Source organism: Arachis hypogaea, chromosome 19, assembly GCF_003086295.3.
Source record: "Arachis hypogaea cultivar Tifrunner chromosome 19, arahy.Tifrunner.gnm2.J5K5, whole genome shotgun sequence".
NCBI lineage: Eukaryota > Viridiplantae > Streptophyta > Magnoliopsida > Fabales > Fabaceae > Arachis > Arachis hypogaea.
This window is the reverse complement of record NC_092054.1, coordinates 151,549,347-151,568,201: the sequence shown is the minus strand read 5'-3', so window position 1 is coordinate 151,568,201 and position 18,855 is coordinate 151,549,347. Positions and strand designations below refer to the sequence as shown.

At 33.1% G+C, this 18,855-nt stretch overlaps 1 protein-coding gene across 1 annotated transcript; it reads right to left on the bottom strand.

The window, feature by feature from the left end:
- Positions 1–83: 83 nt before the first annotated feature.
- Positions 84–5,524, bottom strand: LOC112777599 (hevamine-A). Its single transcript, XM_025821981.2, has 2 exons — positions 4,941–5,524; positions 84–783 (listed from the first exon to the last, which is right to left on the bottom strand). Exons 1-2 carry the CDS (start codon positions 5,489–5,491, stop codon positions 288–290), a joined length of 1,047 nt encoding a protein of 348 aa, XP_025677766.1. The 5' UTR covers positions 5,492–5,524; the 3' UTR covers positions 84–287.
- Between the last annotated feature and the right edge of the window lie 13,331 nt (positions 5,525–18,855).

Here is an 18,855-nt window from a genome sequence, read left to right as displayed (position 1 = left end):
GATTATGTTGTTTAATCAAATTAAATATGATAAATTTTGACTAGAGATAGAGATAACGCAATTAACTAAAATTAGAGTAGGTCTACGTATGAAACCTTTATATTATTATTATTATTCAATTCAAAGCAAAAACCAGTACATGCATAACAGCATCAACATACTTTGATCACAAGAATCAAAGCCTGAAGAAGCTAAGGTGATGATGATATTGATTGCACATAACTCATAAGTAATCATCATTCATCACCACCACTTATTATTCCATCATTACATAGCAGATATTCATTCTAAAAGGGTCTTAGTTTCGGTACGATGCGGTTGAAAGCTGCAGGTACACATTGAGATACAGTGTTTGATAACGTTGCCATCAATGTTTGGGACACCCTAACACTATCATCAACTTCAACACAATCCTTGATTTGATTGCCGTAGTGGTTAGTAATATCGCGGTACCTATCCCAAAGCATGACGCCACCATAGTTAGGAGTGTGCTTGATGTTTGGAAGAACCTTAGTACACAGATCTTGCGGTGAAATATAGCCACCGCTGGGAGCTGCATCAGGTGCAGCGGGTAGCCCCATAAACACCGTGTTATTGAGCTTCACATAGGAGGTCCATGTATTCCATGAAGATAAGAGCAAAGATGCGTCGCCGTTACTATATTGGCATGGAGGGTTGTTGTAGAACTGAACGAATATGTAATCGAAAAGCCAAGTTCTAATGGCGGTATCAAGGTAGTGATCTGTGAAGGAACATTCTGGTGCTGCCGACAAGTAAAAGTACCTACAGAAGTAACACATCCAAAATATTTTGGTATCAGAAAATCTCGAGAGTCAATAGATTTTAACAAATTTTAGTAGGTAATTGACTAGTATAAATACTAAATTATTTAGAATAAATAAATTTTGTTAATTTATATGAGAAAGTATAGAGATAATGATTTTAGTATACAATATGTATAATAGAAGTAAAATAAAAAAATTAAATAATAATTAATAATTAACTTTTTTATTAATTTTAAATTTTAAATTTTAAAAAATTAGGATTAACAATTAAATGTTTTAATATGTACTCTAAAAACTTAGTTTGTATGGTATAGGTTGGATATTTTTTGTCATCTTCTAAATTTGAAGAACTTGTTCTTTTATCATAGCACAGAGCATTCGTTCAAGTTCTTTTCGGGACTTTGATGAATATGGCGAATAAGGAATAATGACATCTTCAATCTTTATGAGACTTGGCCTCCAAAAAAAGTGATTTGTCTGGCATTAGCTTCAGAAATGGAGCTTAAGAATATTTCTGAATTATAACGTACGTCCCTTCCCTTTATTCTAAATGGTTTTTAGCATTTTCAATCCATTGGTACTTTCAAAATTAATTGTGATGTTAGTTATCCTAGTTCAAGTGATAGTGTTGGTTTTGCTTGCGTTATTAGAGATTGTAATGGGAGTTGGCAAAGGGGATGTTTGGAAATGATTGAAAGTAATAGTATTCTTCAGGGGAAATATTTGCTATTTCGATAGGATATCTCTTAGTTTGGGATGTGGGTCAGCGAGATGTTATTTGTGAGATGGATTGTGTGGAAGCGTTTAATCTTGTTACTAATCACCAATATGGTTTTGGGTTTATTGATCCGTTGGTGCTCAAAATAAGGAATATCAGGCATTAAAATTGGTGTGTGGACTTTCGTTTAATTATGAGAGATGCAAATACAGTGGCAGACACTAGGGCAAAGATGGCGATGAGGTCACAACTTCATCATGTGAAGCTTCCTTCTCCTTGGGAGGAGTTTAAAAGTAATCTTAAGCGAGGTTGTCTTTCTATTTAAGCATTTCCTTTATTTTTCTTGTATTTTTTCTTTGTTTAGTTTATTTAAGTCACAAAAAAAAAACGTTTTAATGTTTACAGTTATTCAACGTCTCATCAAAACCTCCCATCCATCTATGCTTGACATTGACGTCGTAGCAACCCCCGGCCGACCGTTCTGGGGTTATGGCCAACCAAAACCTCACCTGGTCTTTCCGTTGGCGTATCGGATTTCTCGGCAGGCCCTTCCTTTCTCCCCTGTCGCCACGGCCACGTCAGGTTGCGGCGCAACCGGCAACCATTCAACGCTGCACCCCTGGATCTCGTCGCAGCCGCAACCAGTCACCACTGAACCTCCGTTGGCACACCGTGGTAGCAAATCCGAGAATAGGAAATCCCTCTCTTCTCCTCACACAAGCACGACGGGTGAAGAAAATTTTGCTACACCATCATCAATAACCATTGATGATTATATTCCTTCAAATGGCAATTGTGCTTTATAACTCCCACAAGATACCAATCAGGTACAAAAGTGAAAGTCTTTTTTTTATACGGATGTCAGTGGATGGTTATTTTTATGCCTAATGCGGATAATTATTTACGTAAGTACAATTAAAATAATTTGAATATTCAATATAGTAGATATGCAAATGGTTGTTTTAATGAGCATTTAGATGATTATTTTATTGAATTTGGTTGAAGCATAAAGACTAAACATTTTGAGGGATGATTAGTTTTACATGTAATCGGATGGTTATTTTAATTGGGGGAGGGGGTTCATGGCGCTGTTGGAGCTGCTGGGGGAGGTCACGGTGTTGTTGGAGCTGCGGAGGTTCACATTGTTAAAATTTGAAATTTGAAATTTGATGGTTATTTTTGTCATATATTACAAAGTGCTTTTTATTTTTTAATCCACCATGGGTTAATAAATCAGTACATTGTACACATTGTCAAAATTTTTCATTGTCTCTCTAGCAGAGTTCAAGTTATATTTATTTATGTGTGTAAATTTTAGTATATATAAATATAAATTATATATGTGATTTTTGTATGCGAATCTTTTTAAATATGAATGTAAATTATCTATTATATTATATATATATATATAATTTTACAACCAAAATGTGCCACATGTCACTTTTTCATTGCAATTAAAATCAAATATTTTCCTCCAAAATTAAGAAATTCTCCTCTCCTTCTTACTAATTTTACAACCAAAATGTGCCACATGTCATTCTTTCATTGTAATTGAAATTAAATTTTTTCCTCCAAAATTAAAGAATTCTCCCCTCCTCCTTACTAATGTTACAATCAAAATGTGTCACATGTCACTCCCTCATTGCAATTAAAATCAAATTTTTCCCTCTAAAATTAAAGAGTTCTCCTCTCCCCCATCTTTCTTTCTCTATTTTTCTTATTCCTTCATCCATTCTATCTATTTTATATATCATTATCAATATCAATGACTAATTACTAATTTAACAATTAAAATGTGCAACATAATATTTTTTAATTGCATTAAAATTAAAATTAAAATATTAAAATTAAAATTGAAATATACCTATATTATGTATCATATATTACTATCTAAATTGAGAGAAAATATTTTTTTCATTAATAAATTCCCTTCCTAAATTCTCGCATCTACTTCTCTTTATTTTTCAATTTCTCTCTACCAGTTTTACTCTATATATAATTTATATTTTATATTAGTAATTTGACAAATCAAAATATGTCATCCGATAGTTTTTCACAATTAAAATAAATTTTTTCTTCAAAAATTAACAAACTCTCACTCTCATTCTTCATCTTTATCTTTCTCTTTCTTTTCTCTTATTCTCTATTTTTCTATCTTTGTGTTCTACAGAAAACAAAATTAACAAAATAATATAATTCAAATAAAAAATATTATTATTATTATATACATATATTTTTTTTAGTTTTTTATTTAGTTTTAAATTTTCACCGTTTATCTTTCTAATCTATATTTCATTTATTTTCTTTCAAATATTTATTACATATAATTTGGAGAGAATACTAATGTTATAATTAAAAGTTAGAATCAAAATTCAATTGTTTTAAAAAAATTAATTTTGAGTTAATTTTGTAATTATTAGTATAATTTTTTATACTAATATCTAATTATATTTTTATATGCATTGAGAGAAAAAATATTATTTTTAAATAGCAAGTATAAAAATTAATTATTTTTATTTGTGCAACAGACTTAATACCTAATTAAATGTAAAAGTATACACGTTAAATTATTTTAAATTTTAGATAACGAATATTAAAATTAATTATTAATAAAAAAAATAGACTTTTTCATATAAAAATAATAACTAAAAATCTTATTATTTGATTTTTTATCTATATATACCTTAGTTTTCTTAGCCAAAAACTTTTGTCAACTTACGACTTTTTTTTATAAAAGTAGTTTGATTTTATAAATCTTTTGTATCATGTATACTGTCAGAATAAAGTAGACTATAATTTTAAAAAATTTATATTCCCGTAATATTATTACGGTTAAAAATGCTAGTTATTGACTAAATATAAATTCTATTTTTTTATTATCAATAATTAATATTTAAAAGTATTAATTAAAAATATAATACTAGTTAAATTAAAAATATTAAATTATTGATTAAAATCGTTGACTTTTAAACTTTTCTCTTGCATTGATATTTTGATGATTAATTTAGTTGCGATAACTAATATTATAAAAGAGAAACATATGACTCTTAACACCATGAATGTTATGATGACTATTATTACGGTGATTATAGTAATTATACTAAAATTAAAATAATATTTTTTTATTTTTTATAATATTTTTAATTAATTAAATAAGTTTTATTCTTTTATTTATTATATTTTATGTTAATAGTTTATATATAAAATTTAAGATTAGTTATTTTTATTTTTATTTTTAATAACAAATTAATTTTTAACAAAAATTGCACTCTTATTTTTTCTAAAAGTTATTAGCATGTACTATATGCTTTTTAATATAAAAAAATAAAAACAAATGATGTTGCAAAAATGTAAAAAGATATGAAATTAATTTTAGTAATATTTTTTAAGTGTTGGTAAAACTTGTATAATAATGATAAATATTTGTGAGTATGCACCTGTCTTGCTTTCTGCGTGTATCGAGTTCTCTAGCTAAGTCATCCCAATAAAGGTTTGAACCACCTTCAATGTCCAAATCAATGCCATCAAGGTACACACTCCCAAATGGACCCTTTCGGCCACTCAGGAAGTTGTTGTAAAGATAGTCGGAGACGCTCTTGGCATCTTTCGGCGAGCATAAGGAGTAGAACCCATCGGCTCCTCCAAGGGAAAGGAACACCTTCACACCGTTTCTTTGGCAATGTTTGATTTCTGGTGCGAGTTTTTTACAACGGGACCATGATCTACAGTGGCCAGCAAAGTTCCATTCTGGAGTTCTGCCACAACCGAAAGTGCTGAGAGAGGCGAGGTTCACAATCTCGAAGTTTCCGGTGTCGCATGTGGAGGTTAAGGTGCCGTCGCCATTTTTCTGCCCCCAGTATGTGGCTATGCCATCTTTGGCGTGTGCAGAGGAGAGGGTGAGGAGGAAGAACAGGAGCAATGCTAGTGCTTGATGAGTTCTACTACTCTTGTTGGAAGCCATAGCGGTTTTGTTGTTAGCGGAGAACATGGTGCATAGAGATTGGGAAGTAACCTATTTATAATTGTTACACCTTCTCCTTCAATAATAAAGATGTTAAAAATATTTTTTTATAAAATTTTTGACAAAATATTTGATGGAGGTATAATGGATTACTATTTTACGATTTATTTTGGATTGAATTGAGTGGATTTTATCCATTATTTTTACACTTATTCATATAATTAGCATATTTTATATTTTTTTTAAATTTTGTGCTATGATTGAAAACTTTTTTTTTTTTACCTTAAATTTGCCAATTTTAATCCTCTCTTATTAGTTATTATCATTCGATGTCGTGATATGTTTGTTAAGTGTTTTCAGGGTTTATAGGGTAGAAATGACTTAGAGGATGGAAAATAAGCATGCAAAAGTGGAAAGAACATAAGAAATTAAGGATTTCAGAATTTGATAGTGACGCGCACGCGTGGATGACGCGTACGCGTGAGGAGCGTCACGTGCTGCAATCAACAAAAAATATTGGGACGATTTTTTGGCTGCTTTTGACCCAGTTTTAGGCCCGAAAATATAGATTAGAGGCTGCAGAGTGAAGCTGGAAGGGGAAAATCATTCACTTCATTCACACAATTTTAGGTTTTTAGATGTAGAATTCTAGAGAGATAGGCTCTCTCCTTTCTCTAGGTTTTAGGGTTTTAGTCTTGTTCCTTCTCAAATTCAGATTTCTATCTTGCTTTAATTTAGTTTTCTTCTATTTTTATTTGTTCTAGTACCTTAGTTATCTTCTCTTGTTGATTTCTTTCACTTTGTTGCCTTCATGTTATGCACTCTTGCTACTCTTGATCTTTATTAATGCAATTCATGTTTTTATGTTATTAATGCTTTCTTTAATTTGTGTTATTGATTCCTTGCAATTGTTGGTTTTAGATTTTACATTCTCTTATTACTTTTCTATCTTTTTATCTTATGCCTTCCAAGTGTTTGATAAAATGCTTGGTTGGATTTTAAAATAGATTTTTATGTTCTTAACTTGGATGATCAATTAGAGACTTTTGAGTTATCAAAACTCTTTTGTTGAATGGTAATTGAAGATTGCCCGTTAACTTGAACTTCACTAAATCTAGTCTCTCACTATGAGTTGACTAGGACTTGTGAACTCAAGTTGATTGTATGCACTTGACCTTCTTCTATTGGTTAGAGGTTAACTAAGTGAAGGCAATTCACATTTACCATCACAATTGACAATGATAATAAGAATATGACTTCTAATTCTCTTTTCTTGCTAAGAGCTTTCGTAGTTATTATTTAATTTTCTTGCCATTTTTACTTTCTTGTATCTTATTTCAAAAATTCCAAAAATATATTTTTCCATAACCAATAGTAAGTACACTTTCCTGCAATTTCTTGAGAGACGACCCGAGGTTTAAATACTTCGGTTAATTTTATTGGGTTTGTATTTGTGACAAACAATCTAAACGTTGATTGAGGTTTAATTGTCGGTTTAGAACTATACTTGCAACGCGATATTTTTGTGAAAAATTTTTATCGATATTTTTTCTCCGTCAAGCTCCCAAAAAAAATTTTATATGATGGAGTTGCTTAAAGTATTTATAATGTAATCCAATTTATTATGATGTATTTACTCATGACTAACAAGAATTTTTATATTTGTAAAATAACCCCAAACATTTTTTTTTTGTGACTAACTATAGAAAGAAAAAGAACAAAAGATAGAAATTTGAAAACGAAACAGAGACTCACGCCGGAAAGAACCAGCATTCATCAACCCAGAAGGAACAACGCCCTCGCAGCAAGCAACAGTCGCAATATGAACCAGTAGTGGAGGCGGCGCCAGCAACAGCCAAGCAGCAACGAGTGTACCACCAGATTGATGGTAGCAGTCGTGGCACATTGAGATGAAGGAAGAAGACAATCTATAGCGCAGCGGTATCGTGAGGCCAAGCTGGCAGAGCATATGGTAGCGGTGGCATCGGAGCGGCATTTGCGATCAGATTCTCTTTACCAATGGAGGCATGGGGCGGCACATGAAAACTCTGAAAGAGTATAAATTGGGTTGCACATTTTTTTCGGGTTGGGTACTCTGTCTTTCTTTGACTTGTCCCAAGACCCCCCAAAAATGAATAATCTTCTTTGGGATTGTTTTATAAAGTGTTAAGTACGATTTTGGTTCCTAACGTAGAGGTCAAAACTTTATTTCGTCCCCGACCTTTTTTTCGCTACAAAATGGCTCAAAGGTTTAACATAGTTTTAAAATCGTCCTTCGAACGAAAATACCCGACCCCTATTCTTCCCCAAAATTAGAAGCAGAAGCGCAGAGGCATAAGCAAATGCAGAAACAAAAGCAAGTAGAAGCAGAATGTAGAAGTAGAATAACAACAATCAAACAACAACAACAACAATAACAATGGATAATGGAATCAGAGCAACAACAAAAGCAGAACTGAAAGCAGAAGTAAAAATAAAAGCAGGCAAAAGTAGAAGCAACCAAAGCATCAACAACAACAATGGAATAAAAGGAATAAACAGAAGCAACCAGAAGCATCAACAACAACAACAATGGAAAACAGAAGCAAAATACCTTCCTTTAAATTTGAAAAATTAAAAAAAAAAAATAAAAAATTGAAACAGCACTGCAGGGGAAGGGCTGCGGCGGTGGTGGGGGAGGAGGGACTGCGGCGGTAAACTGCGAATCGCGAGAGGAGGAAAGCTGCGGTGGTACTGGCGGATCGTGTGGAAAGGGCTGCGGCAGTGGTGGCAACGCCGTGAATTGCGACGAGAACAGCGATGCGGTGGTGGCGAGCTGCAAATCGCGACGAGGAGGGCGCTATGGTAGTCGAAGGCGCTGAAAATCGTGACGAGGGCAAGGGTGTGGCAACGAGAACGGCTCCGTTCCTCTCTTCTCTTTCTCTCTCCCTTTGCTCTCTCCTCTCTTGCCGTTAGTGGGTTGATGCGTGAGCATCTTTCCTATCTTTTCCTAGTAAATTTGTATTTGAATTGTTGAGTTTAATCAAGATTTGAATACCTTTTAGCCACTATGAATGTTACTTTGAGTTGTGTGCAATTTTGGTTATTTCAGGTAGCATTCGGATGGATTTGATAGAATTTTATAGAAGAAGAGGAAGAAAGTGGATGATGCTGTCAACCCTAACCTCCTTGCACTCAAATAAGAATAACTTGAGCTACAGAGGTCCAATTGATATGATTTCAGTGGCATTGGAAAGCTAACTTCCAAAGCTTTTCAACGATATATAATATTATACACTTTTCTTCTAGCTATATGGTCTTGGTGGCGCCTAACTTGGGATTCTCCAAATTAGGCGCCGGAAGAAGCACTTGCCTTTCAATTGCTTGCTGCACCCTCAACGCCTAACTTCACTGCCAAAGCTTGAAAGCGCACTCCAATCTCTTCGGCCATGGCAAAGTCTAAGCACCAATCCAAGGATAAGCTGTGGTCTCCACGTGTGTTGAAGCTCAGCAACGAAGGATTTTAATTTTATTTTGATTAAAACTTTATTTTAATTACAAATAGGAAAATATATTATTGACTTTTAGAAAATATATTTTACATTAATCAGAATTAGATATAAAATGGAAAAGAATCAGTCCTTCGGGCTCCTCTCTCTTTTCTTCTCTCTCATCTCATTCCGCACTTTACAATTTTACAGAATCCTTAGCTTGTTTTCTCTCTGAACCATGAGCAACTAAACTTTCACTGTTGAGGTTAGGAGCTCTGTCTATTGTATGGATTGATACTATTACTTTTCTATTTTAATTCATGTACTGATTTCAATTTCAAGAATTATTTTCGTTCTTTATCTTATGAATCTGGGAGGAACGGAAGCATGACCCTTACTCTAATTGAGTTCTTGTAAACCTTGGAAAAGCAATTTACCTGAACAACAGCTTGAAAACAAATTCTCCTAAATTTCTAATTATCTGGACTTAACGGGATACGTGACATATAATCCTCTTATATTTGGGTAATTAGGGTTTCTGTGGCACATAAACTAGAATTGAACTTAACCCTCTAATTGGAATCAAGTGACCAAGGAATTGGCGGTTGATGAAGGTTAGAGGAGACTAAAAAGGTCTAAGGAATTAGGGTTTAGTCACATATATTTTGCCATGAATTGAATCTTGCATGATTAAAATAGTTGGTAAGAAAAGTTAATCCGGAAAATAGATATCTCTTAAGTCTTAACTGTTTTCTCCATATATTTCACAACTCGTTTACTGCTTGCTTTATTAATTCTCTGAATTTACTGTTTGATGCAATTGAACTCTCAAAACACTATTTTCTGTTTGTCTAACTAAGTGAATCACTCAATCATTGTTGCTTAGTCCATCAATCCTCGTGGGATCGACCCTCATTTACTTGAGGTACTACTTGGTACGACTCGGTGCACTTGCTGGTTAGTTTATAGGTTATAAATTTCACATCATGTGTGTGCTGAGGAAGAAAGGAGCAGCGACGAAAAAACAGCAGCGGCAGCGAGGAACATCGGCGGCGGCGTGGAGCAGCGACCTTCCCCTTCCCCCTCTTCCCTGAAAATTAACAACACCCCCCGGATTCTCTTTCTCCCTCTCGTCGTTTCCTTTCTTTCTTTTTTTTCTTTTTATTTTATTTTATTTTATAATTTTTTAGTTAGGGGTAATTTAGTAATAAAAATAAAAAATTTGGTAAAAAGGACAATTTTAAAACAAACTAAATCCTTTGGGACTATTTTGTAACGAAAAAAAGATCAGAGACGAAATAAAAATTTTTTACCTCTACATTAAGAACTAAAATCATACTTAACCCTTTTACAAATATGAATAATCTTGTTACTTATAAGCAAATATGCCACAATAAATTAGAACTGTATTGTAAATAATTTAAGCAGTTTTATGAGATAGAAGTCTCTAAATGTTCCATCAAATATTGTTAAGATTCTTATATTAAAAATATATTTTATTTGTTTAGCTATATTTTAAAAAGAATAACATTTTTATATATAATATAACAAAATCAAATTTTATAATTTATGATCTAATAATAAAAAAAATATCTTCATTTACATGAAAACAATTATAAAATTTTTATACGTAGAATTCATCTACAAAAAATCTCTAGTATTTAAAATATCATCCATGTTTGATGAAAAACTTTGGATAATGTAGTATAGGATTCTTATACTTGACTATTCAGAAATTAAATTAAGCATGCAAATTAAAAGATGTGCTTGGTATTAATGTACCAATCTTATCATGTTGAATGAATGGTTGTGTATTCAATACCCGTGTAACATGCTGCATCTACTATTGATTTACTCTACTTTAAGATTACTTCAACACATATAGGCATTTCAACGTTTATCCGACGTGTAAATAGATAGTAACCTGTAAGAATAAAGAGGAATATGCTTTTGTTATTTGTCTTTTAACTTTCATCCCTTGGTGCCTTAGGATATATATGATGCTAATTGCTACATCTCTAGTTAAAATACACCGTCCGTTAAATAATTGAAACTTGCGTGAATTTGCTGAAGTATTTCACAAATGCTGTAAAAAATTACATACGGCAGCTAGTAATAAGATAAGAATAGTGAATAGAAATAGAAACAAGTCAAACAACCTTCCAAAAAGAAAAAGAAAAAGAAAAAGAAAACAGAAAATTATTACAAGGAAATAGTCAAATAGGCAATTAGCTATTCAAAAAAGAATATAATAATCAACCTAACACTTCTAAAGATTGAACTCGTGCAACCCGTGTAACTCAACTTCAACTTATAATAATATTTATTAGAGAAATGACAAATAAATTTTTGACATTTTCGTTCACAAATATTTAGGTTTTTAAAAATTTAAAAATATATTTAAATTTTTGATCTTTTTAAAATATGAATATATCGATCTTGTATGTTTAGTTAGGTCTGTCAGACTCAATAAAAAAATTAAATATGATTCTCTTTGTACGGAGTTGATTGATATAAATGTACACGTGAGAAAATTTTTAAAATAGACCAGAACAAATTAAACTTAAAATCGATATAGTCAAATTTTAAAAAAATAAAAAATTTAAATATATTTTTAAATTTTAAAAAATTTAAATATTCGCAAACAAAAAAATTAGCGGTTGATTTGTCCTTTTCTTTATTTCTTATTTGAGCTATTAGACTTTAGACGCGAGTTAACAGCAGATTACGATAATGCATAAAGCAATGTCAGAAAATAGAGTCGCATATAGATTGCAGAGATACTTAGATAAATGATAAATCTACCATGGGTAACCACAAGTTATCATGCATGGTTTGCCAACAAATTAAATTGTTTAGCATAGACTAAAGTTACGAATTATATATATATATATATATATGATCAATTGAAAGTTATCTAATGCAAAAGAAACTTTCAATAGTTACACAAATATTTTCGAAACGTAAAATAGCGTCCCTTTTTTACCTATTTATTTTCCAACAAGTTAATACTAGAAACAACTTGCATGCATGTACAGAACGGACCCAGGAATCTGCCGAAAATTAAAATCTTGTATAATTAAATATAATGCTATATATTTAATAATAGATATAATTATAATTAATTTTTTAATTAAAAAATTAATAAATATTTGTCAAATAAAAGAATTATCTCAGTTTTTATAATTTTTTTATAGTTTTACATCTAATAAAATATAAAATTATATATTTTTAAATATTTTGTTAATTAATTTACTTTATTAAGTATTTATGTGACAGTAAATTATATTTTTATGTTTTATATTATTAAAAAATATAACATAAAATAATATAAGTTAATTACACTAACAATTTTGTTATGTGAATTTAAAATATATTAAAGTATTTTTATATAATAATAGGAATAAAAATTAATTAAAAAATAAAAAAAACAATTAAATAAAATTATAAAAAAATAATATTATGATAAATAATATTAAAGTATTTTTTATATGATTATAAATATTAAAATTAATCTTAAAAAAATGTAAGAAAAAATTTTAAATTAAATAAAAAGTACAAATAATATAAATATATATAGAGAAATTTAAACTCTAATACATAAAGAATAGTAACTCTTTTTATTATTATTACATTATTAAATTTTACTTTATACAATACATCTATTATAATAATATATGAGTTTTTAAAATTTGTTGGGCCAAGACCACTACTTCCCCAAATCCGTCGCTGTGCATGTAGCAGAAAGCCAGAAGCAATGCACTAAAAAGCAATCACATTGCTTTTTGCAATGATTATTCATTATTATACATATGTCAAATACATCAAATTTGAACAAATTAATTTTTTCCAGTTACAAATCCTAATGACTTATGAAAGTGAATCAACTAATCATACTAGTACACTAGTTGAAGAAAATTTCATGTCCTAAGCTGTTCAAGCTGTGATGTTGATGGTTTGATGAACCAGAAAGGATTAAGAGAGGGAGAGAAATAAGTTCTTCTCATTGTTGGAGAGAATGAAAAATCCCTTTAGAAAATATTTGTTGAGTTATTACACCTTATATACTATGTACTTTTTATGTACTTTTACTAAAAAATAATTACAATGGTAAACCTATTATTGATAAAGAAATAATCTAGATAACACCCTCCCGCAAGCTAGAATTGTGTAAATCTAACAATCCTAGCTTGGAAACATTAGCAAGAAAAGGACCCGGCAGCAAGTTGATCCTTGGAACGAACTGGCATAAGATGAATGAGACCAGACAAATGCTTTTCACGAACAATGTGGCAGTCCACTTCAATGTGTTTAGTTCTTTCATGAAAGATGGGATTATTGGCAATGTGAATGGCTGACTGGTTGTCACGTGATAGACTTTTGAAGCGGCAAGCCAATGAAATCCATTAAGAAAGATAACCAACTAGCTTCGCAAGTGGCAACAGCAAGAGACCTATATTCAGCTTCTGCAGAGGACTTGACAACTGTAGTTTGCTTCTTACTCTTCCAGCTAATGAGTGAGTTCCCAAGCATGAAGCAATAATCGGAAACGGAGCGACGAGTATTAGCACAGGTAGCCCAGTCAGCGTCGGCAAATCCAGTGAGATGCAGATTAGAAGTAGAGGAGAAGAAGAGACCAGTTGCAGGTCGGCCTTTTAAATATCGGAGTACACGAAAAGCAGCCTGTAGGTGAGAAGTGGTTGCACAATCCAAAAATTGGCTCAAACGTCCCACAGCATAAGAGATATCGGGTCTAGTGTTTGTGAGGTAAAGGAGTCGGCCGATGAGCTGTCTGTAAACAGTGTTGTCTGTTAAAATGGTACCTGATTCCTTTGAGAGTTTCTGACTATAATCAAATGGAGTAGAGAGAGGCTTGCAATCTAGATAACCAAAATCTCTGAGAAGGTCCATGGTGTACTTCCGCTGGTAAATGTGAATTCTAGAGTTAGAGCGTGCTACTTCCATTCCCAAGAAGTATTTGAGATCACCAAGATCCTTTATTTTGAATTTGTCATCCAAATCTTGCTTGATGGAATTGATTTCACCAATTTCATTCCCGGTTAAAACCAAGTCATCAACATATACTAGAATGGCAGTGAAGCTTTCAGATTGTTTCTTGATGAAGAGTGAATGATCATCAAAAAACTGCTTATAACCATCATCCACAAGAGTCTGAGTGAGCTTAATGTTCCATTGCCTGCTTGCTTGCTTAAGGCCATATAGAGATTTTTGTAATTTACAAACCAAACCTGGTTGTGATACAGCCAAACCGGGTGGTAACTTCATATAAACTTCCTTGTCCAAATCTCCATGAAGGAAGGCAGTGTTGACGTCCAGCTGTTTCAAATGCCATTTCTTTGCCGCTGCTAATGCTAACATTACTCGTAGGGTAGTCATTTTGACAACTGGACTAAAAGTATCACCATAATCTACTACTTGCACTTGAGTGAATCCTTTTGCAACTAACCTCGCTTTGTGCCTCTCTATGGTGCCATCGGGATTGAATTTTACCCGAAAAACCCATTTGCAACCCACAACCTTCTTGTCTTTTGGGAGTTCAGTGAGACACCAAGTTCTGTTCTGATCTAGAGCTGTCAATTCATCTTGTATTGCCTTTCTCCAACATTCATGTGCAGCCGCTTCCTCATAAGTGCTAGGTTCTTGATTTGAGGTGATGGCTAGAGAAAGTGACTTATATTTTGGGGTTAGTTTATCATATGACAAGTGTTGTGAGATAGGATATAAAGAGTTAGAGTTAGCAACGTTGCTAGAGTGAGCTGTGTGGGTTGTCATACAATGATAGTCTTTCAAATATGCAGGCGGTTTCTTGACTCTTTCAGACTTTCTAGTAATGCAGTCATGTGTGATGTCAGAGTGTTGTGATGCAGGTGCATTGTTAGTGTGTGGTGTGGTAATGGGTGCAATGGTGTGTGAGGAAATTGGTGAGTGCATTGAGCTTGAGAAATGTTCATTTGAATCTATGAGTGTGGTATGTGTGGGTGATTGCAAATGATGTGTGGATGGTGTATCATATTGAAAAAGATCAATGCATTGTGGAGTACGAATGGGTACCACAGAAATGTCAGTGCTAGTGGAATGTAAAAATGGAAAATGAGTTTCATAAAAAATTACATTTCTGGATATGAAAATTTCCTTTGATTTTAAATCAATAAGTCGAAAACCCTTTGTTCCTAATTTAAAACCAAGAAAAGCTGTTTTTCTGGCTCTTGGGTCTAATTTTGTTCTTGAATTTGTTAATGTGGAGGCATATGCAAGAGAACCAAATACTCTTAAATATGAAAGGTCAGGTAAGTTACCATACAAAAGCTTATAAGGACTAGCATTATCCAGGTTAGTGCTGGGCAGCCTATTAATTAGGTGAATGGCGTGAGCAACTGCGTATTGCCAAAAACAATGTGGAATTCCTGATTGAAATAGCAGTGCTCTAGCAACACCTAAAATATGCTGGTGTTTTCTCTCTACAATCCCGTTTTGCTCTGGTGTTTCTACACAAGAAGTTTGGTGTAAAATTCCAGTTGATGCAAAAAAGGATTTTAGAGTGAACTCTGGCCCATTGTCAGTCCTTATACACTTAACTTGTTTTTCAAATTGTACTCTGACAAAATTCACAAAATTAATAACCAATTGTGATGCTTCAGATTTGGTTTTCATAAAAAAAATCCAAGTGAATTTGTTCTTGCCATCCACCACAGTCAAAAAATACCTATGTCCTTCATTGGAAGGGACAGAAATAGGACCCCAGATATCCATATGAACTAAGTCAAAACAATCTTTTATTTTAGTTGTACTAAGATTAAAAGATAATTTCTTTTGTTTTGCAAAATGACATGAATCACAAGGAAATTTTGAAGCAATACAATCTATAAAAGGATAATACTTCTTCAGAAAAATCAATTTATGCATGGGTATGTGTCCTAATCTAAGATGCCAAATGTTGTTGTGCTCACTGTGTGAAGGTGTGGTGGGATGAGTAGTAGTCGTAGTTGCCGCCAATGAAGCTTGCTTTGTTGGAAGAGGGGGAAAGTGAGAGAATTCTGGTTCTCTACTCATTGTATATAACCCTTCTATACACTCAGCAATGCCAATCATTTTTTATGTGGATCTATCTTGTATCTCACAACACTTATCATTGATTAACAGTTGACAATGTAAGTTTGAGGTTAACTTTGACACAGATATCAGTTTAAAATCAAAAGAAGGAATGTATAAAACATTTTTGAGAAAAAAATTTTTAGAGAATGTGATTGTGCCAATGATGGTGCTAACAGTTTTGCTCCCATTTGGCAATATCACATTGATTGGATCAATATTTTGAAAACTTGCAAAATCTTTTAAGTCAAAAGTCACATGATCTATTGCACCGGAATTAATGACCCATAGTGCAGATTTTGGAGTGATAATGCTCATAATTCTTGCATTAAAATATAATGCAATGGTTTTACCTGGAGTGAAAGTTTGAATGGAATTAGTCAAAATTTGATTTGCATTATGAGGTTGTTGCTGCACACTTTTGTCTTTGATCAACTCTAACAAGGCAAATATTTGCTCTGGAGTGAATCCAGATCTTGATATTCCAGTGTTCTCTTGGAGACAATTGAGCTGGAATTGTTTGTCACTGAGTATATCATCATGTCCCTCAGTGATCACGTGATTGATGGTGGTGTTATGTTGCTGCCATTGATAGAAATGGGAGGAGTACCCATGCTTCTTATAGCATACATCTTCTGTATGGCCTTGCTTGTTGCAATGAGAGCAAGCCAATGTAGCTCCACGACCTCTGCAATGGGAGGATCTATTTGCCATGTTTGCCATTTTGAGAAATCAATGAATCACAGAGTAATAGGGATTCAGATCTTCTTCCTTCCAACTCGTTGATCGGAACAACTATGTTCACCAAGAAAGAATCTTGCGAAATAGCCTCTCATCAAACTCTATTGGATGAGTTTGAAGGAAGAGGTAAGAATGGGAGAAAGAAAATGTCGAAAGAAAAATTAGGGATAGAAAGAAAATGGCAAAATTGGATTGATCTCAATTCACAACTTTTTTTTTTAATAATTTGATTCACAGCTTGGTTGCTCTCCACGCTCACCGCACCATGAAGAAAATCTCATGTCCTAAGCTGTTCAAGCTGTGATGTTGATGGTTTGATCAACCAGAAGGGATTAAGAGAGGGAGAGAAATAAGTTCTTCTCATTGTTGGAGAGAATGAAAAATCCCCTTAGAAAATATTTGTTGAGTTATTACACCTTATATACTATGTACTTTTTATGTACTTTCACTAAAAAATAATTACAATGGTAAACCTATTATTGATAAAGAAATAATCTAGATAACAATTGTGACACCGGAAAAGCAAATATACAGCTCCAGAGTCCAAGACACTAGCATCCACCATTTGTGGCTAAAAAACTAAAGTACACATCTTGGGTTATTCTATTTTGCAAGTTTAATTTGCATATACAAATTATCAAGTTAATACTTAAAATGGCTTTTAAATTTGATATTCGAATCAATTTGACCTTCAAAATTTTAATTGACCCAATATATATTCTGAAATTTTGAAGCGAGACTCAAATTAATCTTTTCGTTCATTTCCGTCATCGAAAAGATGACATAACAAATTTAATTGACACCTGACATTACATAAATGACTTCGTGTAGTTGTTGGCGCCCAAAATATTGCAAAACGACATTGTGCAACATGACAAGGAAGTTAAACAAAACCCTAAAGCACTGTAATTATGATTATTAAAATGTCAATTGACCCTTCTTCTTTCTCCTCTTGTATACACTACTGTGGTGAGAAAGAACTAAAGTTGTCGTTATAGGTGAAGTTGGAAGCTTTTCGCACTTATTTTGGCGGCCTATAATGAATATGAGAAACTCGAAACCACAATTTGTTTAAGAACTGGTCACTAACAAAATCATTACTCTGAACATGCAATACTAGCTATTTTGTTGCAATATGTTAATTGAGGTTTGTTGTTCAGTGTTTTTTGCTATATTTGATCAATGATTCTTTCGAGGACTTGGGTGGATTATGGTTGTTGAAACTGGTAATGCTCTTGTATGTTAGGGTTTAAAATTTCTTTTATTTTATTTTTTATGTATTTTGCTATGATCAACTGACTCTGATGCGTTGGGTACATGGATATTAGTAACTATTTTTTTAAAGTAAAAATAAATTTGAGGCTTGTTGTTGGTATTTTTCTGTTTTTTAGTTTATGAGATGTTGGAATCAATGGAAGACTTAACAATTTCTATTTTTGAATGGAAGTTGTTACGGTAGGTAACCGGAGATTAATGGGCTGGATGGCGCTGGTTGGCCCAATCGTCTGAGGGAGGAAGCCTTTGTCAGGGTTTGCGCCTTGGGGGCCTCCGTCCGACTGGTGAGTATGAGTGAATGGGGGGTGGTACCTGCAAAGACACTCTGATGCCTAAGTCAGCAAAGGGGTTAGCAGGTCTAGAGAGTATTGGGACTTAGAGATACCTGAGGGGTGTCAGTGTATTTATAGTGGTAAGCCAATAACCACCGTTGAAGTAGTGCCACTTTTCTAGGGTGTTAACCGTCCCTTTATCTTAGGGAAGTTAGGATATGGCTCGTGAAGTGGTTAGAGAGATTCTAGGGGCAGTTACTCATTCAAATGAGTGCTTATCTGCCAGTTAATCCTCGTTCCCGACTTCTTTAGAGCAAGTCGTGACTAGTTCCGACTTCGTAGCGGCTAATCTGGTGAAAGGTGAGGCCAACCCTTTGGGTTGGGCCTTTTTATTTGGATCCTGGGCCTTATTCGTTGGGCCAGGGTATGAACAGTGCCCCTACTCGAGTCTAATTTCTCTTTAAGATTTGGGTTCGAGTATACTACTCGGGGTTGTAGCCGACTTGTTGGGGGACCGACGTGA